This window comes from Centruroides vittatus, unplaced genomic scaffold, assembly GCF_030686945.1.
Source record: "Centruroides vittatus isolate TY-2023 unplaced genomic scaffold, ASM3068694v2 contig_461, whole genome shotgun sequence".
Lineage (NCBI taxonomy): Eukaryota > Metazoa > Arthropoda > Arachnida > Scorpiones > Buthidae > Centruroides > Centruroides vittatus.
This window is the reverse complement of record NW_027122257.1, coordinates 1,244,655-1,264,138: the sequence shown is the minus strand read 5'-3', so window position 1 is coordinate 1,264,138 and position 19,484 is coordinate 1,244,655. Positions and strand designations below refer to the sequence as shown.

Here is a 19,484-nt window from a genome sequence, read left to right as displayed (position 1 = left end):
AAACACGAGATTGAAAGAGCATGCTAAGAGATGGTGGCAATGGAAACAAAATGGGACGAGATGGGGAGCAAAATCTGATAAATGAAGGAGTACACGATCCCTCTTGCATGGTGCCCACACTTGGGAAATAGGTACATGGTATAGTACGTGACGATTCTGTGAAATCTTCATGTGACAACCGGAGCTAGACCGAAATATGACCTCAAAAGGAAGATATTAGTTGAAAGTAAATTTGCTTACACCTAGTTTTCACTTCTTAATAATCACATCTGTTCTGTAACACATTGGTACATGTTTAATGTATTCGACAAAATCACGCATGGAAGATGACATGGTAGCTCTGCATCGTCTTCCATGTGTGGGTACGTTCCAAAAGAGGATCCGTGACTTAGACGCAAAAGATAAAGCAACAAATTAATAATAATAGGAAATGACAGAAATAAGTGGAGCACAACTCTTAACTTTTAGCATTTATTAAAATCGATTAAATGTTCCATTCAACCTTACAGTATAATTTTTTTTTTGCTTTAAGTATTTAAGCAAAAGAACAAAAAAATTAGTGTTTAAAATAAGAGACGAGTCTGGCTTTGACTCTCTTGCGGGAATAACGAGTGAGAACGGAGTGTCGAACCGTGCCGGAGATCCGTCGTGAACGGAAAGGGAAATACGGAGAGTGTACTCGTGTACTTCGACTGCATAGTTGTAGGCTAGTGCATAGTAGGAGTGACGTATATCACATGTAATTTGAATAGATGAAATATATTGACCTCTCATCGTCCTAAAAAATTAGAGCTTTTCTTTTGGATCGAAATTAAAATGAAGGTTTGGATGCTGTTTGCGTACAAAATAAGTGCCCTAGAAAATGGTTGTCTCTGCGTGGATCCGGCAGTCGCACCTGGCGACAGATCGAAGGGCCGTGCGCCGGCTCTGGAGAGACCGACAACGAAGCACCTGTCAAAAAGAGAGCGGCGTGTGGCAGTGAGTACCGGGCCAAGGCTGGATTTGTCCCGCACCTACACTGCAACTGAATGCAAATTTTTGGCTGGGACTCGAATCGGACTCACAAAATCAAATGCTGTGGAGATACGATGATCCGTCTGCGCGGTCCTCGCTTAAATGTTAAACTGCATTTATAGAAAAGGTCTCCAATTTGACAAGCAAAAATTGTAATTGTGTTTTCCTTTATTCTAATGGGAGGAACAGTTTCCGATCGGTCGTTAAATATGACTTTTCTTTGCAGGTATAAAAATACTTTTTGTTTATACACTATCTTACCATTTTGTACAGGTGACGAAACGATAATTGCGGGGTCGGAAATCAAGCGGTTAAAGGGATGGAGACGATAAAAAATCTAATGCATCGAATGGGAATGGCAACATTTGGCTATCGGAATGTGGCTTTAAAAAAGTTTTAAAAGTTTGACTTTTATCGTAAAATTGACTATGTTGCGGCATCTGGGACATAACTGTATTCTTTTCAAAGTTTGTTTTTTTTTATTGCAAAAGTTGGAAGTATGAATAGTGTGTCTGTGTTTGCGTGTGTATATGTATGTGTGAATGGTGCATGGGCAAAGATGCATAAAACCGATGATTCCTAAAATTTCTAGTGGTGAAATCTAATTAATTTCGTGAAGATGAATTATATTATTATTAATTAAATAAGGTGACATGAACTCTTCCTCGTGTGATGTGTTTTTTTTTAGTCGCTACGCTAATTTGGTGCAGTAAATTTTAGTAACGATAATAAATGGTACCTATCTACGGTGCATAAGATACATTGTCTCTAAAGAAAGACTTCTTTCGATAATATATTATTAAAAAATTTGTTTTGTCCTTCCCAGACTTTCGATCACAGTACCTTTTATCACGTTTCGGCCTAACAGCCTGTATAATGCTTTGGATCTTTACGGAAAAGAACAAGTCTGCTCTTCTACCTGGCTTAAAACAAAAGTCGGTTGGGAATGTCGACAGATACGTTAAGTTGATTTAACTGAAAAATCCTCGACTAATACTATTTTGTTTCAAAGAAACTACTTAATGGACACGATCGCAACCTTAGCGCGACAATGTCGACCCAATACGTGTTTACTTTCTTAGTGTTTGTGTGGGTTTTTAACTTTTTCATACATTTTGTTATTCAGTAACTAGAAAACTACCGGTATTTCAAGTATTTACAGGCATATACAAAGGAATATCTTTTGATTTAAGTGGAATGTGGCCAAAAATATTTGTTGTTCATAAACAAATGTTGGTTAACATTTTTTTGTGGATGATTTGCACTGCAAATTCCACTTTTAAGTTAACAATTTTTTTACTTGGCTCGGGGACAAACACAAGTTTGACTCCTAAACAGCAGTTTCCTTCTCTCTCCCAAATGTACAGAATCTTTCTTGACCTGCAAAAGTTTTAGAGATGTTAATTCAAACTTCAAATTAAAATTAATAATAATAATAAATGAAAACTTTTCTGTACAAATTGTTTAAATAAGTTTTCTCAATCTAAACTAATTAAAACTTAATGTCATTTTGTACCCAACTTTTAAAATGAAAAATTTTCTCGGAAACAGTAAACGGAGCCTAATTTATTCATCAGTAGGCCAATAAATATAACGGCAAGTATTTATTGGGCTGCAATTATTAAATTGCAGACTTGTATATTTCCATTGTCACCCATCTATATATTGGCCATTTGTTAATCTTGACAACAGAATTAGCTGAAAATTTAAAAACCAGATGTGGAAAGTTTAGAGGCCCGGAGGCCCCAATTAACTATATATAAACTTCAAGTCTGGACCAGAAGTGATTTCAATTCAAAAGTTTCTCAAGAACAGAGTTAGATACATGAAAATGAAGACCTGATACAGAAAGATTATTTTTATATTAAAATATATTAAAAATTGCAACCCGGCATTGACAATGTCACAATAAGTAATAGTTTGTTTATTTTGAATTTAAAATATTCAAGCCCGTAGCAAATACATGTATCGAGATTTAAGTATTTCTAGTGATGCACAGATGGACAATAACAGACATGGCTGGCTCTCACTGTCAAGTCTAATAAGGATTATGTAAACTTTATCTGTTTTGAAAAGAAGTGTGGTGTGCATATCGTCGAGAGCAAATGGATAATTGAGATTATGAGTCACAGAATTCAAAAATTAATAGCTAAATTAATCTGTAATAAATTATAGAATTAATGACAAAATTCTAAACCGGATAATGTTACACTTCATAATGCTATGACAGAAGCATCACAACTGCACAAAGCAATTATTAATACAGTGGACCTTTGTTATAGCGTTGCTCACTATACCGCACACTTGGTTATAGCGCGGGTGATGTTTGCAATGCGATAAGCTCAAACACGTTTATACAGGTCCATGTGGCGTTAGTGAGTAGCGCATTTTATTGTTACTGCGTATTGAGTAACTGTGTATATATTGAGTTTCTGCATGTATTTTGAATAGTGTTTAATTATTGTATGCATGATGAGTAAAAAAAAAGCTTACAGTGTGAAAAAAAAGCTTGACATTATTGCTAAAGTAAAGAAGTGAACCACGTTACACCGTGCCGCTTGGTATAACGCAGTTCACCTTATAACGCGGATGTTGTTTCCCGCCCGACATGTGTGTTACACTGGGGGTCCACTGTGATTAATTTATCATTTTTAAATGGAAATTCAAACATCTAGCTTATAGAAACAAATTCTGGATTATTGTGGATTAGCCTAAACACAATCTAGGGCTGTGTAACAAAGAATTATAAAGATTTTATTTGACAGCACAATGGATCCAACCTAGCCACCAATAAATTAGATGGCAAGATTTTCGAGGTGGTTAAAGAGTACATTTTCCACTCAAGGTACCCAGATTCAAATCTGGATTGGATTTTCAAATTTTTCATGAATGGTCTGATTCAAAATGTGTCAGAGATAATTCAGTTTTGTCTCTTGCCTTCAACATCTAAGCCATATTTTCATTCCAAATATTATGAACTTTAGAAATATATAAAACAAGCAAAACATTTAAACAAATCTTCCAAAATTTTATATTTTTTTAAGCATATTTTTGATTAAATTTATGTACAAAAATGTAACAAGTAATTTCTTGATATAATACAAGTATAAAAACTGTTGAAATTTTTTTTATCCAGATAAATTGGTTAATATTTCTCAAAGAAATGCTTAAAATCCTGCCAAATCTAATCAACAAAATGTACATATTTGTTTATAAAGAGTACTAAATATTTCATAGAGACATCAAAATAGAAATTTTAAAAACAACAAACTTGAGAAGACTTAAAGGCAGTCATAATGCGTGTCAAAAATGAATATAAACGGCAAAAGAAAGCAAGAAGGACCAGACTGGAGACTTGGATAATACATTTATTGAATATTTGAGACTTCTTAGTATAGATTGAAACAAAATAATATATTGGAACAGATAATACAGACTGGAGGACACATCTTGCCCTATGCTGCACAGAAAACTAAAATTAAGACTAAGCATTTACATTCAAAAAGCTTGCAACAATTCCACGTGCATGGTAATACAAACATACTGTCTGATATTCTGTATTTATTTATTAAATTTGAATCTAAGTAAATAAAAATTTAGAATGTATATGAATTAGCATTACATTACAACATACTTTATGTAGGAAATGATTTATTTTTTCAATAGACTTTGTTAAAATTATCTCTGCCATGTGGGCACTATGAGGGCCTTTTTAGCAAGTCCATTATGGGTTTGATGATGAAGAGCCAATTGGCAAAGGACAGAGCCCAACATATCCATCCAGAATCAATCACAGGCCCCCAGAATGGTAGAAGCTTAACTTGGCACTCCAGATGTCTTATTTGGTAGACTTATTTTTTTAAATAAAAAATTATAATATAAAAAATAAAATAGTAAAAGATGAGACAAGCAACCTACCATAAATAATTAATCAAAACTAAATAACTCCTTAAACACTGTCTTCTAAAATTGGTTGTTTTATTACATAATAATAAGACAACAATCGTGAAGTGAAGAATTGATTAAATTTCAAACAAATGTTTAATTTAAAATAAAAATAAAAAATTATCTAACAATATTTCCAAAACTATTTTAAAAAACACTTACTTTCAAGGTAGTCGGCAAGATCATTATCTTCTATTTGCTTGGCTAAATCTCTTGGAGTCAAATTCTTCAATTATAAAAGTGTAAGTTAATTTTTTTCGAAGAAACAACCCAAATTATCAAATTAAAATCCACTCACCTCGTTATCGAGAGACATTAAAGAGGCACCAGCAGACACCAGCATACAACTGATCGTGTGATGCTTATTTAACACGGCTTTGTGAAGAGGTGTCTGGCCACTAAATTTTAAAATCATTAATTAGTTTCTTAATTAGATAAGATAGTTTTTCAAAAATTGACAAACTTACGTTAGTTTATCGACTATGTCCAGTGCAGAATGTGGAACTGAAAAATTTTAAACTGCTTAATTGATGTCAAAAATTATACAAAAATTGATTTTGAAATTCTCACCACAGGTAATAAGGTAGCTGACGATTTCCCTACACCCAAGCTCTGCAGCATAATGAAGCACCGTCATGCCGTCTTGGTCCTGACGTAACAACGAGCAACCGCATTTATGCAATTCCTTCAACTGAAAATGATTAGTGACCAAAGTTATTAAATTTGAAATTCAAGATTAATCTATTATATTATAAAGATAAAGGCATTAAAATGAAGTATGGCAATCATTAATTTTATCTACAGCAATTACTACTATGAAATTACAAATTCAAAAATGCATTTTTTTTCAAAAAAGCAAAGTAAATTATTCTCTAATTACGAGAGCACAATGCACCAGAACATTAGTATGAAAAACCTGGATTTCTGCTCGCCAGAGAAAAGGCTGCTTTCATTTTATTGCATTGCAGAGGTAACTGAGAATGTTACCTTAAGATTCCTTGTTGATGGATCTTTTGTTAGGAACAAACTCTTTAACACATACCATCAAACAAAGACACAAACATTATCTTCCTCTTGGTTCTATTGTGAATAAGCTGATTTGCATACCAATAATGCTTGTTCACTTTGTGTATTGTATAAGAAACACCAATTTTCATTGCCAGTAATCACTTGAAATAAAATCTATACAATAATCAGTTTTCCACTAACAAATTCCAGGGTTTAAGCTGTCGCTAGTTTTTTTTGTGCTAAAATGCTACAAGAATTTAGATTTAGCAACATGTTTCGTTAAAAATTAATGCTTTCCAAGTTGTTAAAATATCTTCAAAATGTTAGTTTTTAACATGTTTAACAATTACATATAGTTCCACTGAAGGCAGATGGAAAATTCCATTATAGTTGTTTGGCCTACTCTGCCATATCTTTTGCAGACTGACCAGTGTGTGGCATATAACCAGGGGATTACAGGCATGCCAGTTAAACTGCGACTAAAAATATAATTAATCAGATCTAACAAAACTAGTTGTTAAATTAATTTTAAAGTAAACATTCTTCTGAGTACAATAAAATAACAACATTGTAATTTGACCAACTCACAACCAGGAAGTGTTTTTGTTTACAAGCTAATAAAACAATCAGCAGCTTATTGATGTTAGTAGCAATAGTTAATCAGTGTGGACTGTAGTGACAATCTGTGACTAAAGTAATGAAGTTTCATTGTTACTCCCCTAAACTTGAAAGGTAATACCTTCCTCTCAAATTTCACATAGAGCTGATGTTAAGTTGTGATAATTTAGAGTTTCTGAAATTTGATATATTTATTTTTGCATTTTTGGATCAAATAATAATAATAAAATCCAGCAATAAGTTACTTAACTTTTCTGGCAACAATTGGTGGCACCATCTGTTACAATATTTTATAAAAACATATTTTTTTAAAACTATTATAAAATGGCAAAAAGCTTAATTTTGAGGTTAGGAATGGATTTTATAAAAAATCATAATGTCAATAATGAGTAAAATCATCATTAAGTCCAACCTTACCAGAAATACCCACAACTCCCACAATCTCCCCACCCTTCGACCTTTACTCACCATCATTTAATAGAATCAATCCCCCTAACAAACAAACCTACTGGCAAAATTTCAGAAATTTTCGCCAAAAAGCACAGGAGTTATTAAGCTTCAAAGAGCATGTATCCCACACACAGAAGGTTGTATATATCCTCACATAAACTAGCATGCAAGTTTTTACCATACAGAAATATCTGATTTCGTGGTTTCCTCGGATAGACTGACATGCTGCACAATCCGCGATAATATGGTACTTGTTGTTATACTGTGTTGTTTAGCTAATGTGAGAATCTGAAGAGGGGACAACTAAGTTAATTCATTAATTAATTACTTAAAGTAGTATTACAATCTGATTCTAATACCCTCTAGGAAAAGAATGACACCCACACACATCCTAGGAATTTGATTTTCATTCATCATTTGTTGCCTGGTATGAATCAAAGCCAAATATTAATTGTTCAATAATGGATGATACTTGTGAATTGTAACAATAGATTCACCTTTCATTAACAGTGCAGTACACTGTAATAATTTACAGTATCTATGTGAATAAACAAATGTTTGAAGAATAATGTATTGTGTATTTTTCTGAGCAGCCTCACAGGTGAGAAATGTTAGCTACAGTTTCTAAAATTTTGCTACAACTTTTTAGTAAAATTAGCTAGAATGTTACATAAGATTTTTTCCCAGCTTAACACCCTGAAATGAACATTGTTCACCTGAACACCCATGTTAGAATTGTAACGTCTTGGATAGAGTCTGAATCTCTAATTAAATGTACATAAATTTGATTCATTTAATAAAATATTGTGTTATAAAAAATGTATGAAATAAGTGTGTTGCGAAGGTATAAAACAAACAATACAGTCAACCTCGTGAGGTCACGAATCATCACAAACTAATGGGTTAGAATGTTTAAAATGTCAATCAAAAAGATGGAGCTTTGACTCTGATACTTATAGACAAAACAAAATTTAAAAATAAATGAGAAAATGTAGCATTTGTTTAAAACAAAAACTATTGCATTGTAAGTAATAAAAACAAATATAATTCTTAGATGTCAGAAAAGAAACTGTCATTGCATGAGAAACTAGCAAAAGTTTCAAAGTTCAACTAACACTTGTGGATGATCTTTCCTGCACTCAATACGGCCATCTAATTTCACCTGGAAACAGAAAAGGGACCAATTAAAAGGTGGAGAGAGAAATTTGGGACTGATCAAATTCAGAATTTTGAGAAGAAATCCTTAGAAAACCCAGAGATTCAAGGGCAGGGTCATCATTTCTCCCTTATTCAGCCTGTTTATCCTCTGTATCTATTTCCTTCTCATCTTTATCACTTTACCTACTTCCCACCACATTACACAACTTCCAGCCAATTTGCCAAAGGGCTGCTGACTTCTTCAAACTGGGTCTGATCACCGATCAAAACTCCATCTGATTGCAGTTGTCTGACCAATTGCCATTGGATAAACTACGATAGTGAACTTTTCACTTTGACCTCTTTACATTTATTTTCTGTCTAAGAGAAGAAGTGCTCAACCAGAAACATGTAAGCAGTGTCTTCCAAATAAACAGTTTAAGTAAAGGTGATTGTCTCAGTGTCAAAACCACACTCACATTACATTTGTACCCCTCGTTCATCTTGACAAGATTTGCTAATAGGGAGAAGAGGAATTAACCTCTCCCTTCTCCCTATTGGCAAATCTCACTATATATATATATATATATATATATATATATATACCATGCATTTTCAAGTCATCATAAAGAATGGTATGTATGGAGATACACAAAATTCCCAAAATACCAACCAGATTATGTATGGGCTCACTTCACAAACTCAGAAAATCATTTTTTTCATTCCTTGCTGAAGCTGGTCTAAACTGGATGGGGATTGTTCTCTGCTGACATATATACTTATGCCATTTGTATACTAATAAACAAGATGGTGTCATTAATGAGTTTGTGCACAATGTACAGTACATTATGTTATATTTATCATACATTATAATTATAAACACACAACATAAGATGGCATTTATGCATTCAAGTCTGTCAAAAATATAACGAACATTTTAAATTTTCTAATCTGATCTAGAATATGCTCTTTCATCAATCAAAGATGATAGAATTTAAACCTAACGGGGTTTATTTAAAAATAAAACTTAAATAGAAATTAATTTATGTAAATTTATTTTATTTATAAATAATAAATAAAACATAATATTACAGCATAAAACAATGAATATTCTGCCACAGCTCCTCTCTACTACTTGCCTTGTTTTCGTATGCAACATTGGATAAGTTACTTCTTGTAGAAATTTCAATCATTCTAATGATAAATCTAAACAAAGTATTTTTTTTTTAATGATGATTACAATTAATAAATGATAACTAGACGCAATATTGCAAACACACATATGAAGCAAAACCAATATGTCTGACAAACACCCAGCACATTCTTATTTGCAATGACGATGCATTGATGTGAATAAAGGGGTCGTATACAATTGGTTCTGCAATTTTATAAAATAAAGTTCTAACACAAAACTTTTCTTGCACTTATACTGGTACATTATGCATAAAATTATAACAGACCTTTCTATAATATAACGTATATCATGCACAAACTTGCTATTATCATATTCTTCATTAAGCAGATTAAATGTTTCAGTAAAGTTTTTACTAAGTTTGACGTAGAATTTAATATTTAGTCACTTATATTTCATTTCAGAATTCTGAGCACTCATCTATATACTGTAATATTTTGACATATTAAATTTCTAAGAAAAAAAATGTAAATATAATATTTACTTTTGCTAAATTTCCACTTTTCACAGCTTCAAACATTTCTGAAATTAATAATGTATTGATTTACTAAAAGGTGCTGAAAATCTTATTTTAAGAGTTATATACAAGATAATGTATAGGAAAATAACAATTACCTTGAGTTAAAAGCATTGCAGAACTGAAAAATTAACAAAAGAAATATTAGATTATTATAAATAAAACAAGTAATAATGTAACAAATATTTACCTAGAAGATTCTTCAGTTATATCTTCCAAATCTTTTTCATCTTTATCTACAACAAAAGTATTGTTATCACCTTCCAGAACATTCAGTCCTTCACAGTTGCCGGTTGGATTAAACTCTGTTTCTGGCACCTCTGTCAGTCCTTGATCGAGTATGAATACTTCATCAGCGCATATATCTACCACGTAATGCAGATGTTCTTGAGCAAAATCGATTCGGAAAAACCTTTCTGCAGTGCACGCTACAATAGAAAACATTGCAGAGTTTGTAATTTATTCAATAAATAAATACATGCATTAATAAATTGATTACAAAACTAATTATTATTTAAACAAACCAAAGAGAAATTTTGATAATTATATATCTTAAGCAGAAAGGAATAAAAAGAAAGATCATTTTCAATCAATGAAACCAAAGTAATTAACATATATATTTAGATATCATCCTGTAATAAAAGAATTCGATGTCAGATTTTGATTTTACTATTGATAACTGAGCACAACTTTTTAAGTCTTATTACTTTTTAATTATACTTTAACATTCTAACAAGAAACAAAAACAGCAATTAGGGACTTTGACCATTGGGACAATCATAAGAATTACTCACAATCGAGAAAGCACCAATCTGTCATTACGTCTGAAGACTCATGTTCTGTCTCCGAGCAATTCTATAAGTGAAATTAAAAAAAAAAAAATTATAATTATAATTGGTGCACAAAGTAATTTAACTCCCAAATATAAAAATAAGACTAACTTGTATCAATTGATTAATATGGCTCCGTATTTCTTGTAAATCAGTGTCCTGATTTACATGCAAAGAACCCAAGTTTGAAGCTAAAATAGAACATTTAATTTGATTAGACCAAACTGATATAAGTGTATTTCTCTTATTGAGTTATAAGTATCTCAACATACTTAATTATATTCTCTACACAATTCAAAGTGCAAAAAAAACATTATTTTGTGCTCTTTAAGACTAAAAATTTAATTTTTGGAAATAATTATTTTCTAAGTAGATAAAATAAATAATAAAAATTCAAAATTTCTTTTAGTCTCTGCAATAAAAGTAATTTCAAAGCATAGAATCAATCCCATGTTTCTTATCCATCCATTTCACAAATGTAGATGATTTATAAAAAAAATTTTAGAAATTTTAAAAACTTGTTAAAGCTAACCATTTAAAGTACTGAAACCACCAAATTATACAAAAAAGTATTAATATTCTGTAAGACTATACTGATCTAAGACGTTAGATACAGCATAGCATCAATATCACATCTAATAAACCAAATCAACATGGATAAAGGCATTCTGTACTAGATATTGGACAGACAGATATGGTAATGTTCAATATAAAGCTCAATAACTCAACTGTCAAACCATTTAAAGTTAAACTTATCTTCCAGTTTTCTAATAATATCTGCATATATTCTGAACAACATTTCAAGATAATTTAATATGTTATTGGATGAAGTTAAGGTGGACATACTTTATTATATAATTTTCCACTATATTTAAGGCACATTTACTAAAAATATTTCTCACAATAAATAAATATTCAATAGAATAAATGTTTAAAATATGTAAATTTAAAGCCAGAAATTAAGGGCAAAAAGAAAGGAAATAAATTTTGTAATGTATTTGTTAACAATTGATGATTATTGCCACATAGCATACAATCATATAATAAAAGGATTAATTAAAGTTATACAAAATAAATCACACTCACAGTGTTCTTTTAGTTTTTCTTTGTCGTAATGATATGTTTCATAATCACTCATCGTCAACTTTCTTACATCCAAAGTTAATTTTTCAAGAGTTTGTCTGGAAAAACAGAAGTGTTAAATTTATTAAGTAAAATGAACAACTCATTTAAGTTTCTTAAATAAAACTACGTAAAAATTAAACACGTGTATCCTTTTCCTGACAATAGAAAAGTGCAATCACTAGTGAAATACCATATTACTTCTATAATATGAGTCTGAAATCAAGAATAAACTTTCATCTATCTTAAAAAGATGTTTGATAGTTATTTTTATAAACAGAATTAAAATAGAATCTGTCAATTTAATTAAATTCTGAAGCTATCTTCAAATTAACTCAAAATATTTCTAAATAAACCTAATCTCAATTGTCAGCAGAAGCTTCAAACACTTGAACAAGTGAAAGAATTAAAAAAAACCACACATTTCTGAAAAAATAAAACATCAAATTCAATCAATTAATCATTTCAATGCTAATTATTAAATTTAATACAAGACTGACTTAGCAGCCTACTTTTAGTCCAAATTATGTAATATTTGCATATTTATATAACATTTAATTAGCCAAGTTATAGTCCACTATTGAATTCAGCTTTACATTTTTCACAACAAATTATCAATACAATGTTTAAATATTTAATATTTTATTTAAAACTTAAAAATTATATATATATATATAAAATAATAATTACAAGTAAAGCTAAGCCATGTTTTACAGATAGTCTATTGATAGCTTATTATTAAATTTCATTAAAAAAGATGGCAACAGTTGTATTATTAGAATGAGCTCCAATAAGATAGACTTTTTTTTTGTTATATAGCAGCTTGGGGTTATTAATAATGAGGAAACAATAAGTAACATTACATTATTTATTTCTAATCACTATTGTTAATAAGAAAATACTTTTTAAGACCAAAATGTATCATCTTCAGACTGATGTTCCATTAAAAGCAATGAATGATAAAGCATTTTGTTCATTTTTATTAGTTTTATATCAATTCAAAAAACGTTTTGATGTAAAAAAAAAAAAAAAAAAAAAAAAATTACTTTGTTTAAATGCTACCAAATAAAAAGCAAAGAATAAAATTCTGTTGTAACAATAATGAATTAGAAAATTAGAAAAATGTCATGCAAATGTAAAATAATAAAATTGTTTTCTTTTAACACAAGAAAAACTATAAGTTCAATCAAACCGATTTCTATATGAAATGATATATAATTCACTTACTTTCTTGGTGCATAGTCGTGTCTCTGCTAAGAAAAATGTTCAAAAGTTAAAAATTTCAAAGAAGAAGGAAGTAGAAAGATAATGAAAATGTTACCTTTGTTTTAGAAATAACATTTGCCTGATTGCGAAGCGATAATTCAATTATCGATGGTAGTAATCTGCACGGTTCGCCATCAACTTGCATCGGTATAGTCTTAGTAGTTATTAATCTAGCTTTTCTACACTGGGCTAAGCATGTCCCGTGCCCTCCTGCCTGCAGGAATGGCTGAAATTTATAGAACAAAGTATGTTTGTTGTTTCAAAACAGCAATATTTGAAGTAAAAGATCATAAGTTAATAATTTGCATTAACAAAAAGCATCTCTGGATACAAATAATGCAGACAATAAATTTTACTACAATTATCTTTATAAAACCATATAAAAATTTATTTACCTTTGAAATTCTCATTCAAATAAATGAAGTATAAGTATAATAATTTTTAAAATTTATTTGGACAGTAACAGTTACAGGCAATCCTCTACTTTCATACCTAATTGGTTCCTGAATGTGTATGAAAGTTCAAATGTACAAAAGTAGAGCAATATAAATAAAAACATCAAAAAGGATTTTCAAAATATTTATTTTTTATCGATTGGTATCTGGTGTTTTCTTTATAAATTTGCCAAGAGATAATTGAATTGTATTCTTCTTTTTCTTTTCTTGATAGAGTTCTGTATCATGCTGTCTTTTTCTATTGTCCTTCATACATAAGATATACTCTCCCCTATCATATAGAGGTTATGAGACCTTGATTTCTTTTTGTCCGTATCAATACTGGTGTTTTCTCATTTTTTACTCATGTTTATGAATTAATAAGAACAAAATTTTTCATCAAAACAGAAATGTACATAAAGTGATAGCATACATCCTAACAAACTGACAAGACAACTTATCAACATAAGTGCTAACTCAAGACATCCCTGCTCAAGACTGAACCTCTGACAACAAAAATGGACGTGATTAATAGTGGTGAGGTAAGGAAGAACTAGTGACTAACAGTTCATGAGAAGGGGAGAATCATTACATAAAAGTACATGCATTTTGCCATATATCATTATAAATCAAAAGTATGAAATGTGCACGAAATAATGAATTGTACAAAAGTAGAGAACTGCCTGTATATACATAAACCAACATCTACAAACCCAATGTGCATACATAATATGCCAACAACTATCAGATTATGTATTAGGCTATTATATCATAATTATTTTAAATTAATTACTAAATAATTAGAAAAGCCTTACTGTCCTTAAAATTCTATTATTATTTATAGTCGTCTACGTGGACGTTATTTATTAATAGGACCTTATACTGGTGTTTAAAGATTGGCACAGTAATGAGTTAATTCAGGAAAAATTTCTTTATTATATCACCTGTAGTAGCAATATCCGTAATAGCAGCGGATATTGCTACTACAGGTGATATAATAAAGAAATTTTTCCTGAATTAACTCATTACTGTGCCAATCTTTAAACACCAGTATAAGGTCCTATTAATAAATAACGTCCACGTAGACGACTATAAATAATAATTACTAAATAATTTGTCACTAGAAAAGGCATTAGGCACCATCTCTTATTAGATTTAATAATTCTAATTAAATTAAATAATTCAGAAAATTCTGGAAAAGAAGAATTGGCCCAGAGTGGGACTTAAACCTGCAATTGCTGCTTACCATGTGGACGTGTTACCAGTTACACTACCCGAGCATCCGGTCCAATCTCCTCTTCCAGATATATTTAAGCATGAGATAACCATTGTCAGTTACATGTGGCACTGGCTGGGAGCTGCATTCAGCATCTGTGTCCTGAGATCGGACTGGAGGCTTGGATAGCATAACTGGCAACACATCTGCACTATAAGCAACAATAACAAGTTCAAGTCCACAATATGCTGATTCTTTTCTTCCAGAATTTTCTAAATTAATTTATAATTATTAAATCTGATAAGAGATGGTACCTAATGTCTCCCTCTAGCGACAAAATATTTAGTAATTAATTTAAAATAATCACAATATAATAGTCTGATATAATCTGGTAGTTGTTGGCTTAATAATGGTTATTATTATAAACAAATATTGGTATAAACAAGTTTCTCTATTCTGTGTGGAACTGTTAACTTAGATAATATTAATTTCAACTAATTTCTTTCCCATGTCAAAATTTTAACTTCCATAATACAGAAGAACATTTATAATCAGTATTAAGAAAAATTTACATAAAATGCATGCCAATCCTTTTATTCCCCCAAATATTTTATTCTCAAAATTAACTTGTATATTTTTATATCAAGATATACATTTAAATCTAGTTGGATGAATGACTGAATGGTAAAGTACTGGTCTAATAGCTGTCACATACAAAATCAAGATTCAAATCTGATTTGTATCTTCCATAATTTATTAAAACAAAAAATAAAATACAACTCACCAATTGGTAAGTAGTTAAGCCTATTACTTCTATAAGTCCATCATCTGTTTTCTGCATTTCAAATCCAGTAGTGGGATTACCCCACGGATGAGTACCTCCGCCGTAACTGAAATGACAAAACTGAAATGTTTCATTGAAATATTTGTTGTTCGTTATTAAAAATTATTAACTGCAGAATATGAGATTTAAATATGTGAATTTTATAATTAGCATAAAATAATGCAAAAAAGATTCCAATAATTGATAACTATTAAACTCAATTGTTCTCAATTACTGAAATCTTTAATTAGTTAACTAGTTAAATAAGAATATTCTTATCAAATTAGTAATACTAGCTATAAATTACTAAAACAGTAAAAAAAGAAGTTTGAAAATAATCTTTAGGCAAGTTAAACAATATTCATTTAAGTTGTTGTTGCCTTGTTGTCCTTATTTCAATTAATATTAATATTATATTTGTCAACGTGGACTTAAATTATTAGTAGGACAGTTAAATTGATGTAAGCAAAATGCAAGAAGTTGGGTGCTAGTTCACACGGAAAAACAGTTAAAGACTGGCTAAATAAAGAAAGACTGTTTTTTCATGTGAACTAGCACCCAACTTCCTGCATTTTGCTTACATAAGTTTAACTGTCCTACTAATAATTTAAGTCCACGTTGACAAATATAATATTAATATTCATTTAAGCCTGCATGATTTACAATATTACATATTGCTAAAGTAACATTTAGAAATGTAATCTTTAATATTATTGTAAATTTTATTCATTATTTTCTTACCATAGCTTTGACATACAATAAATTCTTCAATCTTAAATATAAGTAATTTTGTCTAAATTGCCATGAAACAGTAAAATACTTGGAAACAATTGTAGAAAGCAAAGAAATGTCTAAGAGAGATGAAAATCACATCATTTATAACAATATATTGATACTGTTGATTACAGAGAAGTTGTCAATATCAAGAACTTACTCTTAAAAGATTCTGTGTTAAAACATTAATCAAAATGATTGTGTGTGTGAAATAAAGTTACAACTTAAATTCTCAACCACTTTCAATTTTCTTGCCAACAACCCCAATTTGAAAGATGTCATTATATGATGTTTTAATTAATATTTAACAATTAACATAAATAAAATTTCTGAATTTATTCAGTTGTCCAAGCCATTCAGAATAATGATATTTTCTTCATTCTGTGATTTGTTAGAGTTTTCATACTGATCCCTGTTCTATAATATCAATGTTTCATTGAATTACTATACAAACTAACTCTAAAGAATAAATTTACAAGCTAGTGCATATCATCACATGGTTTTTCATTAATAAAATGTGGAAGGTTTGAATGTTTAAGCGTAAACAGAGACTTTAAAACAAGCTAATATTTAGAAATAGATTTGACTTACCTAGGAATGTTAAGGAACAATACTGAATGGACTTTAAGTTCTTTTAAACGAGGAGTCAAGTCTTGATCGTCACACTAAAATTATTAAAATAGTAAGCATTTCTTTCAGCTAAATTTTTAAACCCCAAGATATTAAATATCATTAGCTATACCTCTAATGTTACACAGGAACACAAATCCTTCCATTTTCTCTGCAACAGATCTTTTCCACCTGCCTGACCGTAGAACATTTTGTTCCTAAGTCGACTGTTAAATTTATCGGGACGAGCCTCTGAATTGTAAATTTACATTTGTATTTCATTTTTGTACTTAAGTTTCTAAGGATTTTTACATTGTGCATACCTCTTGCTTCATGAAACTCTAAAGCAATGTGAGCATCAACTCCCAATGAAAAATAATTATTAACGACATGAAGAGGAAAGTATTCCTTTCCCTCTTCGCATTGTGACAGATCGACTTCGGTATTTTTCTGAACAGATAAATCCCACCTAAAAATTGAAAAAGCTTAACATAAATGACATTATTATTGACAACAGCTGCTGATGATAAAATAAACTCACCTATCCAACTGTGTAACATTTCCCTCTTGTACATTTATTAGTATTTTAGAGATAGGTTCATCTGTGTAACCCTGAGCAAGAGTCCAAAAATGAAATATTTGTTAGTCAATAGTTTTAGGAAAAAAAAACAAAAACTAACAAAGCATTTTTGTAAAACAAGTAGTTTTTTGACTCTTCCTGTCTTGCAGGCAATGAGTTCCATTGACAACCAAAAGAAAATAACAACTAAATGTTCAAATGACAGTTACAATATCTAGGTCATAAGTGCTGTGTGGAAGCCATCCCCGCAGCCTTCATATGACATGTTTATTTCTATTCTATGTTTATTTAAAAGCTTTTAATTAGTTTATTCAATAGATGAATGTCAATTATTTTATTTAACTGAAAATTAAAATTGTAGAGACAATGAAAATACTGTATTAAAACCCCATTTATGAATTTATTTGAACAATTTGTATTTGTATTATGAATTTGAACAAATGTATTAGAAAAATTAACTGATTATCAGTATAAAGATGCAATTTGTTGAAAAATTGTAAGTGGTATCAGGTACAGCTTTCAGATACAATACTTTAACCTACGGATGTTCAAAGTTTTCTCCGTTGAGTGTGATGCAATGTTGAATTTTCATAGACGTTAAGCCTAATGAAAATTATATGTTTTGAAAAAAATAATTGTGGCTATTGAATTGTTCGAAATTATTTTCTTATTTTTCACAAACAAAATACCGTATTTACTCACATATAAGACGATCTCACATATAGGATGAGGTGTGACTTTAAATATCAAAATAAAGAAAATTAAACTTATTAATACAATTCTAATTTTATTTCATTTAATCACAAATATATTATCATCAAATGCATGTATTAAGGCAAACAACCATGTTTTTTGACTCTTATCACCTTTTGTCTACTGGGATGTCCTCCGAAACCATGTTACAACTCTCCTCTTTTTCTCTCTCACTCCACCAAACATCGTCCACTGATCCATAGAGTGAGTTTGAAATGCAGTATTTACTGAATGACTTTGCTCTTGAGGAATGCTTTTCCACACACTTGATACTCATGTAGCAAAACCAAAAGATTATAATACGCATGACCAGAAAAAGTTTATTTTTTATGATTCAGAATGTGCAAATATTCATTAAAAATACCAATTTAACAAATATGAAATAATTACATTAATAATAATTGCTAAATGATTAGCTATTTTCAGACTGCCTCTTTGAAAGCAACACTCACATTAACCTCGATAGCAACCTGCTATAATGGCAGCATGAACTAGACATGGTTCACAAAAATTATTGCAAAAATGTAAAGAATCCTTCACTCGCATGTATAGGATAACCTAGGTTTTTAAAGTATTGAAAAATGAATGAAAACATCATCTTATATAAGAGTAAATACGGTAGATATATTAAACAAAATCTTACTGCTTATAAAGGCTGATAAAAACTAAACAAACTGTTGGTTAATTTATACATTAAATGCTGTAAGTTACGATAAAGAGTATTACAATATACTAGGCCATATAACTTTAATTTCAATACTGAAAATGGGAAAAAGTTGGAAGGAGCTAAATAGACTATGTATGGTGGATATGGACTGTATAACATATATTTCTTGACCAAAAACTATGTTAACATGCAGGCACAGCGCAATAGCTAACCATTAATGTAAAGAGTGAACTGAGTGGGAGATGAAGATTTCTACAATGTACTAGCATGTTTAATCTAAAAATTGATGTGATGTAGCTATGTTTCATAACTGACACTGGTGATCATGATCAACTTCTAGTTTGTCAAAGGTGAGTAATAGACATCATTTTCTCTGCATGCTCTAGGAGCAAAGTGAAGTATCATATTTCCATACAATTTTTTTTGATAGATTCACTGAAGTTTTCTTTACAATGATACAGAAAATACTAGTGCTGTATTTTTGACAAGAAAAAGTGTCACATTCTTTAGAAGCTGATTTTACTTAATA

The 19,484-nt window shown here is 30.2% G+C and overlaps 1 protein-coding gene across 7 annotated transcripts in view; it reads right to left on the bottom strand.

Moving 5' to 3' along the window:
- Positions 1-457: 457 nt before the first annotated feature.
- rdgA (retinal degeneration A) overlaps positions 458-19,484 on the bottom strand; it is a 115,473-nt gene continuing 96,446 nt past the window's right edge. For 4 of the 7 annotated variants that reach the window (XM_067273138.1, XM_067273139.1, XM_067273137.1 and 1 more), the window contains exons 12-29: positions 17,497-17,567; positions 17,279-17,424; positions 17,089-17,207; positions 16,938-17,011; positions 15,534-15,639; positions 13,155-13,325; positions 13,061-13,086; positions 11,798-11,892; positions 10,823-10,902; positions 10,676-10,736; positions 10,072-10,309; positions 9,980-10,002; positions 9,849-9,886; positions 5,530-5,650; positions 5,427-5,463; positions 5,258-5,357; positions 5,122-5,185; positions 458-2,394 (exon numbers count right to left, since the gene is read on the bottom strand). In XM_067273138.1, coding sequence (XP_067129239.1) covers positions 2,345-2,394; positions 5,122-5,185; positions 5,258-5,357; positions 5,427-5,463; positions 5,530-5,650; positions 9,849-9,886; positions 9,980-10,002; positions 10,072-10,309; positions 10,676-10,736; positions 10,823-10,902; positions 11,798-11,892; positions 13,061-13,086; positions 13,155-13,325; positions 15,534-15,639; positions 16,938-17,011; positions 17,089-17,207; positions 17,279-17,424; positions 17,497-17,567 — 1,620 coding nt within the window. In that variant the 3' untranslated portion in view covers positions 458-2,344. Of the gene's footprint in view, positions 2,395-5,121; positions 5,186-5,257; positions 5,358-5,426; positions 5,479-5,529; positions 5,651-9,848; positions 9,887-9,979; positions 10,003-10,071; positions 10,310-10,675; positions 10,737-10,822; positions 10,903-11,797; positions 11,893-13,060; positions 13,087-13,154; positions 13,326-15,533; positions 15,640-16,937; positions 17,012-17,088; positions 17,208-17,278; positions 17,425-17,496; positions 17,568-19,484 lie in introns of those variants that run through there. The other 3 variants (XM_067273136.1, XM_067273140.1, XM_067273141.1) reach the window with 3 other exon arrangements.